The sequence below is a fragment of the Aptenodytes forsteri genome, unplaced genomic scaffold, assembly GCF_000699145.1.
Source record: "Aptenodytes forsteri isolate BGI_AS27 unplaced genomic scaffold, ASM69914v1 Scaffold31, whole genome shotgun sequence".
Lineage (NCBI taxonomy): Eukaryota > Metazoa > Chordata > Aves > Sphenisciformes > Spheniscidae > Aptenodytes > Aptenodytes forsteri.
Window position 1 is genome coordinate 357,046 of NW_008794713.1, and position 8,214 is coordinate 365,259.

At 47.1% G+C, this 8,214-nt stretch overlaps 1 protein-coding gene across 1 annotated transcript in view; it reads left to right on the forward strand.

The window, feature by feature from the left end:
* The first annotated feature begins 985 nt into the window (after nucleotides 1-985).
* The window catches only part of MYO5B (myosin VB), a 134,972-nt gene continuing 127,743 nt past the window's right edge, over nucleotides 986-8,214 (forward strand). Inside the window, exons 1-4 of the mRNA XM_009273831.1 lie at nucleotides 986-1,075; nucleotides 1,649-1,759; nucleotides 5,083-5,254; nucleotides 7,522-7,666. Coding sequence (XP_009272106.1) covers nucleotides 986-1,075; nucleotides 1,649-1,759; nucleotides 5,083-5,254; nucleotides 7,522-7,666 — 518 coding nt within the window. The remainder of the gene's footprint in view (nucleotides 1,076-1,648; nucleotides 1,760-5,082; nucleotides 5,255-7,521; nucleotides 7,667-8,214) is intronic.

Below are 8,214 nucleotides of genomic sequence, written 5' to 3' on the forward strand. Positions count from 1 at the left end.
CCAGGGCAGCCTCCCTTCCTCGTGGCAGGGGAAAGCGCGAGGGCTTGTGGGGTGCTAGAGGTGGTGTGCTGGGAAAAGTCTCCTTATTTATTTTATTTTTCCCCTCCCTGATAAAACTGCTGTTGGCAATATATTTGTTTAGCTCGCTCTTAACATCCAAGGGTTCCCGCTGCTGTAGCTATTGAGCAACTCTAAAAATAATTGTAAAAATCTATTGCTCTTCAGCTGCAGAGCAGGCTGTTAGACGGCTGCTGCTGCTTTAACTCTTGGGTCACTCCGAGCGTTGTTTGACCGTTGTGTGCCAGGGGTTTGGTTTTAAGACGAGGGACAAAGCCATCTTTGGTGCTCCAGTGCTGGTGTCGCTTGGATTTGCTGTGGTTTCCCCCAGCACCTTGTGTTTTGTGTAAGAATAAGTTTACATAGATCTTATTTCAATCAACAGGAAGAGTTGGGTCAGGGACATGCCCCCAAAAATGCCAATAAAGAAGTGATCGTTGAAGGGTTCCTGTTGACTCTATGTTGGCTGGCCGAGTCCAGGATCAGGCTGGCTTTACGGGACTGTGTCTAGCAAATAAAGCCTGACTCAAGGTGACCCCTTGCAAGGATGGAGCAATTGTGGGTTCCTTGTTCTCAGGACCTTGCCCTGGCAGCCCCACGAGCAGGGAAACTGGTGCCTGCTCTGGCAAAAAGAAAGGTGGATGTGTAGAGGGTGAGGGAAATCCGTGCATGGAGGTTGCAGCGTTACTGCTGGGTCTGCAATGCGTTTGTCCCAACTCCTGAGAGCAAGTACTGGAGGTCTCAGCGCAGCAGCAGTTACTTACTCAGCACGGGGGGGGGGATGCTTTTATGCAGTCTGGGCAGAGTATTTATCTCTGAATCATAAAAGCAAATTAAATCTCATTAGCAGGAGGTGGCGTGGCTCTGAGTAATGCCATAATCTCATTACACGTGAGCCGTGCTGCTCGCTCTTGGATTTTGTCCCTTCATGGACGCTTTGGCTGGGCTGTACGGGTCCACCTTTGGGATTTCCTCTCGGAGGCTTAAGGGTGGCCTGGACTTCGGAGATGCTAAAAAGGTTAAATGTTGCATCTAACCATTTTTCGGGAGCCTTGAAGCCTGTTTGCAGGTTCGCCTCCAACCGAAGAAGTTGGCTTTGGTGTCTTCTGTTGTCTGCTTAGCTCTATGGCAGTGGGTTTGGGTTAGGGCTTGCTCTGTGGGGAGGAACCTGTCGTCTTGTGCAGAAGAAATATGCTTTGGTGTACGGTCTGCTGGGGGGGAATTGCGTTATTTCATAAAAGCTTCTAGAAGGCTGGGTTTTTTTGGTGGTTTTTTTTTCCTAGGGAAATTAAATTTCACATTTACGTTGAGTTTGTACCCCGCTTTGTTAGACTGGTAACAAGCCAGTGTACACCTCGTCCAGGAGAAGCCTGATTGAAAGTCTGATTGAAAATCAGACTTCTGGTCTATAATTTATCTCAAAACCTAAAATTAGAATTTTTTTTTTTTGACTGAAGTAAATGGTTTAGCTGCCCTGATTTTACAATGTGTGTGGGATTGTATCCATGGTGAATTAATTTATTTCTGTTTTAATTTCCTGAGATTTCCTTGTGTTTAAGCTTTTTCTTTCTTCCCCCTCCTCCCCCCCCAGTACACTAGGGTTTGGATTCCTGACCCTGATGAAGTTTGGAGATCGGCAGAAATTATCAAGGATTACAAAGAGGGAGATAAAAGCCTTCATCTGAAACTTGAAGATGAAACTGTAAGCTTTTAAACATTGTTATTCTTTTCAGTAATTTAAAGCTTCGAATTAATGTGTGAAGAAGCCTGGGCCATCTCATATTTTTTAGAAAGTATTTTTAAATGTGTTTTATTGCCTTAGCGCTTCCAGCTTTTCCCTGCCTGCTCCCTCCCCAGACACTCGTGTTAAAGTAGGTTGCGAGAAAAGCCCTTGACCCCTCTCGTCTCTTTTCATCCTCTGGCAAAGTTGTAATAGTCTGTGATATGAGAATGAGGGGTTTTTTTTATAGCAGCAGTATGTTAGAAGTATCAGTTTATGGTTTTTGCTGCTGAACAAATTGGAAAGAGCGCGGCTGGTGGCATCTACTCAAACTTGGGTACCGATGGAAAAATTACATAGAGCACAGAAATGACTGCTGTGCAACAGCTTTCTCCATGCCTTAGTTTTTCTCTTTAAGTATAGTCTTATGTAAAACCCTTTTTTCTCCCTTTTTTTTTTTAATAAAAAAGCTCTAAAAGACAAAAATGAGAAACTCCTTTAAATGTAGGTGTTTTTTAGCAAGTGCCGCTTTCAAATGCACCAACAGTCCAGGCTCACAGCATGTGTGCAGCCGGCGAGAAATCATTCCCAAAGCAGGACGGAGGCTGGGGAAGAGCAACTGCTTTCTGTCCCGCACAAAAAGCTCATGAGGTGGGATGTCACGTAACAGCGGGGGATTGCAGATGCAGTTAACAGTGGCATTTGCATCAGCTGCAAAATTTGGGTTGTTTATGGGAAGGGAGCAGCCATGCTACCTGCCCGCCATGAGGTGTATTTCCCACACGCGGTGCCTGGTGTAGCAGGAAGAATAAATACATTTTTTTCATGAAGAATTCCACTTAAATAAGCTTTCTTCACTGAGCAGATGGGGTTTCCTTAATTGTCTAGAGGGTGATCTGCTCTGTTGCTAAAAGAGTTAATAGAGGCCACTTTCTCCAAATTGAAAATGCTCCGAGAAGGGTGAGTAATTCACGTCCCCTGCCAGCCGACCATTTCCATACTGCGGGGAATATTTTCACCCTATTACTTAATGGGAAGATGGAGAAGAGGAATGAGACACGCTTGATTAGGCTGTTCATCAAAACAATTCTTCTTTCAGAGCAGCGCAAGTGCGGGCCGTTTGCAGTACGTGAATGTGCCAGGTTTGCAAAGAAAGTGATTCATGTTGAAATCCGCACCCGGTGCATGGTGCTGTTGGCTCTGCCAGGGTCGGCCCCGGCTGCGCTCGTTGTCCTCCCCGATTTGCTCTTCCAGCATAGGGCAGCTTTCTGAGGGGGGTGAAGGACAGATGATGCTACTCTTGGAGATGCTTTTTCCCTCTGTGGTGATACATCTGGATGAGGAGGTGCTCGGATGCCACCTCACTGTCCCTTGGAAGCACCAGGCATGTCCTTGTAGGACCAGGGGTCACTGCCTCTTGCTTCTTGGTGGGCTCCCTGCCCAGTAGCCCTGTGGTTGGACCTCCTGGATTCACCATCCTGTGTCTATCATTCTCTATTTCAAGTCCTATCAGTCATCCTTTGAGCATATCTTTTCTCTAATGACCTGATGCTTCATGCTCATGATGCAAGCACGATGCTCACGTTGGGTGCGTTCCTGCCATTCCATGCATCTGCTTGTCCCTGCCTCCCGGTGGTATCTGATGCCAGGCACCCGATGCCAGGTGGGAATGCCCCTTGTTGCAGGTATTGCTGAGCGCTGCAAACTCCAGTCGTCTTTTCTAGTTGAGATCTTCAGTAGTTTTAGTACTTGGGGGCGGAGGGGAAGAAATATAATTTCTTGCTCTTTAATCTGGGTATTTTCCTGGAAACTAAAGGGGTTAAGAAGTCCTGCAAGGTCTAGCCTTTTTGTACAGCTGAGTTTAGGGTCAGCAACGTTAAAGTACAAGGAGATTAAAGGATTACTAGGTGTTGTAGATGGTAGCTTAATAAGCATGTCACTGTCATGGTGAAACACAGGAACATCTCATTTTGGGGTTGTGCAAGAGCGCGCTGCTTACTGTGGGTGCTCCCACAGACCCCTGTTTGATGCTCTTCTGTATGAAACCCCGCCTGGACCCAAGTCACGTTGGGCTGAAAAGCTTTAGCGAAGGGGAACAGCACGCATCTACGTCAGATGGAGATACTGAGCATACATATCTTCAGGGGTTTTGAAGCTGTGGAAAGCCTTTTGTTCCTGACAGCTAACGTGCATTACCCAGCTGTTTAGTGCTTCTCTTTTGTCCTTGTGCTTTCAGTGAATTTTCATGGATTTTTGTGGTTTCTGGCTGTACTCTGTATGCAAGGGTACTCCTTCTGAATGAAGAGCTGATTGTTAAATATCGCAAGGGATCCCTGGTGTGTTTGCCATTAAGATGTGAGACTGAGTGCAAGCTGTTGAAAATTGGCATTGGCAACGTGGAATTGGAGTATAAAACAAGCCTGAGGTTGTCGGATGTGCTGTGTGAGCCTGTCCTTGTGCACTTGGGTCAGCTTTTCTTGTGCTGTTTGCGCGGGCAGCGATCCAGTGCCGGTGCAATGGTAGTGGTGCCCTTTTGCTTGTGAACTGGGATTCCTGCCTTCTGCTGGGAGCTGAGCATCGGGACCCCTTCCTGAGACACCCTGTGGGAAGCAACATCACAGGCGATTTTTCTTCCTCCACTGTAAAGGAAAAAAAATTACACTTTTTCTGTAGTTGGTGGCTCTGCTGTTCATTTGGGGATGAGTCAAAAATAGTTAGCATATGGGCAGCCGTATGCTTCAACGGCATAACCTGGCTCTTCAGATATTGAAGCAGCAGGGACTCCGTGGTTCTCCACGTCCTTCTCTGCTTGAAGGGGTGTAAGGTTTTGAGTATAAAAGTAACTTGAATTAAAGATGAGTTGAGAAATCACTCTGATGGGAAGAACATGGTCTAGTTTGAAATAAGGCTGCTTTTCAAAGAGCATGAAGAAGCTTAGATCAGCTGAAGCTGTGGTTTTCTGTATGGTACCTGTTACTGCTCAGAGCTGGCTAAAGGCTATTTGCCCTAAGGCTGGCCTGAAAACAACTCGGGTATGCTCAGGTTGGTGCTTGTGGACCATCAGTGTCCACCAGGACCATCTGTTGGCCAGCTCAAAGCCATTTACCAAGGGGGTGACCTGTCACCTGGTAGCGTGTCATCCAGCTCCCTTATAGCATTTAGCATAAAGGGGCTTTCATTTAATTTAGGGTAGGATGTGTAAGTATTTTATAGTATCAGGGTGGAGTTATGCTTGGATAAGTTACAAGACATCGAAGGAGCTGTTGGTTTTTGTGTTCTCATGTTCCTCATGTGTGTGTCTTCAGCTCTACGAATATCCTGTTGACCTCCAAGGAAATGAGCTGCCTTTCCTACGCAATCCGGATATCCTGGTGGGAGAGAATGACCTGACGGCCCTGAGCTACCTGCACGAGCCCGCGGTCCTCCACAACCTCAAAGTCAGGTTCCTCGAGTCCAACCACATCTACACATACTGTGGTGAGTGTCCAGGCCACACGTTCAGCTCCTGGAAAGCAGTGGGTTAGAGCATGTCCACATAGAAACCCCTTGAGACCACAAGCCCAGAGGCTGTGGCATGAGGAAGGTCCGGGGGCTGTGAATTTGGGGCGGGAGGGAGACACGGGTGTGCGCCAACAAACTTTAGGTTGCAAAACCAGAGGTGGTTTTTGAGGGTTGGTGAACTTCCCGGCTCGTGGTCTATGTGTGCAACTCTTGGTGGGAATGTCTTGTCAGATGAGTTTGAGGCCAACTTTGCATGTGCTTGACAGTCTGTGGGGAAAAAAATAGGACCTAGTGAACCACTGGAGAACAGCAGTGCGCCAGAAAGATGCAATCCGACTGAGAAATGTCCATAGCGGGTTTTCCTCCTGAAAGACTGCAAAAAAACCCAAACCCCTTGCTGCACTGTTTTTTTCCTTCCTTTTCTTAATGACTTTGGGGGTCATGGAACTATTAAATTCAAAGCAGAAGGGGAGGGCAGGTGTGAACTTAGGTTTGTCATTCCCGGGAAGGGTGGCCTGCCAAAACCATTCAAGACAGCAGTTACATGTGAATGGATGGCAACAAACTGCAACCTAAAAACAAAGGAAGAAGGCAGTTCAGCCATTTTTATTAGGTTATGTTGGAGAATATTGAACGATGAACCCTCTTGCTGGCACTCAGGATGACCTTGCTAGCAGTGATGCAGAGTAACGATTTTCTAAGTGATTACAGTGAAATGCATGGGACTAGTTGTGTGGCAGGGTTAAGGCTGGTATGTCCAGCCATGATTAAGTGTTGCAACTTTTGCTGAGGAAATCCTTGGCAGGAGGAGACTCTTCTTTAGAGTAATGCCCTTGAAATACGTTGGCCTTAGCAGCTGGTAACAGTGGTGACTTTGCTTTAAATATTTAATGATGTGTAATGTTAGACTATTGGCATAACTTGCAGCCTTTTGCAGCTGCATATGTGCTCCCTGTCAGATGCAAGCTTGCTTTCATCCAAAATCAGTGAGGTTTCATTAGCGCAGCCTCTCATGAAGGTTTATAATAAACTTGAGCACAGCATCGCGCTAATGAAGATGCATGGGTTTAGGCTTGGCTGTTTGGGCTTAGCAAGCGTAGGTCTAGCTACAAAGCGCTGTGTGGGTGCAACGTACCCTGTGCTCTAGTTACAAAGTGGTTTAGGAGGAGAGAAAAGCGCTTTTCTGGCAGCCAGTGCTGAGGCAACTACTGCCGTTCAGCTCGGTGTGCATCGTGGCTGCAGGCGTGTTTTTGGCGACTAAGGGAAAGAGATGCGTGACCCTACCAGAACCGAGATGCAAACAAATAGGAGCAGGGCACGATGAGGTGAAGCTGTTGGGTTAATATCCCGCGGAGGCAGGTAACGTGACTTAGCTGACCTTTGCCTTTCGTTGTGGCTTAAGTCACCGTATCCTGGTGTTTGCTGCAGGCTGAGAGTTCCTGTGCTTTGCTGTAATTTGAGCGTGCCCGAGCCCTGAATCGGCCGGCTGGGAGCACAGCACCCACTCCCACCAACCACGTGCTCTCCGGAGCTCCTTACAATAACAATTTAAACCTGCAAAACCTGAAGGTACTTCGAAGGTGGAACTTGTGCTTCAGTTTTGCAGGGTGCAGACCAGCTCCCTCGAGCACGTGCAGGTAGCACTATGCGTGGCTTTGCCTCTCATTAGTTCCTGGGCTCTCTGCCTCCTCCGGGCAGGCACGGTGTTCCTAGAGCTGGAGAGGAAAGAGACATTAAAGCTTTAATGCAGGCTCTGGCATTCCTTTCCTGTGATTTATGCATTTCATTTTGATTTGAGTACATTCTTTGTTATGAGCTTTTACTCAGAATTTAAGCCAGGGGAAAATCCGGGATATTTGTTTGCGTCTAGCAGAGCTTTGGTCGCATAGGAATTGCTTTTCTGAAGTGATGGCTCAGGCACTGTTTAGCTGCTCTTCTCACTCTTCCTGCAAAGTCTGGCTTCACACAATGAAGATTATTACATATTTGCTTTTCTCACCAGTTTGGTATGCCTCCTCTGTAGCTGTACGGGAGCTTATTGCCTTGCTATCAAAGCATAGCACTTGGAAGGAGATGCTGAGATAAGAATTCGGAGTCCTTCCCCATTCCCTTCTCATCCTCTTTTTTTCTCCAAGCATCGTATTTAAAAAAAATTGATTGAAACAACTAGCGCAAGCCCCGAAAAGCCTGAATTACTAACTCTGCTTGGTTTGTAACGTATCTGTCTATTTATCTGTTCTAAGGTATTGTACTTGTTGCCATCAATCCATATGAGCAGCTGCCAATCTACGAACAAGATGTCATCTACGCGTACAGTGGCCAAAACATGGGGGATATGGATCCTCACATCTTTGCGGTGGCAGAGGAAGCCTATAAGCAGATGGCCAGGTGAGTGGGCGCTCAGTCAACAGGGTCGGATCGAACTGTCGGATCAAAAGCGGGCAAATATCCAATTAAATATTGCAAGTATGCAATTAAAGTGAATTCATGGAAAAGAGTGTGAAACTCCCAGATTTTCATCTCTGCTGAGAATATGGTGTCTTCTATCATGCCTTTATATCCCTGAGCTGGTATGGTATCTCTCCATCATGGTGGCCGTCTTCACCCACGGGTGCCGTAGCTCTGTCCCTCTTCTGTGAGATGCAAGACGTGGTTCCTGCGGCAGCCTCCCTTGTGTGGTGCAGAACTGCTTCACACTGAAATCTCTTTGAGGTCAGGTATTTAGGCCGCACCTCGAATACTGTGTTCAGTTTTGGGCCCCTCACTACAAGAAGGACGTCGAGGTGCTGGAGCGTGTTCAGAGAAGGGCAACGAGGCTGGTGAGGGGTCTGGAGAACAAGTCTGATGAGGAGCGGCTGAGGGAACTGGGGTTGTTTAGCCTGGAGAAAAGGAGGCTGAGGGGAGACCTCATCGCTCTCTACAACTACCTGAAAGGA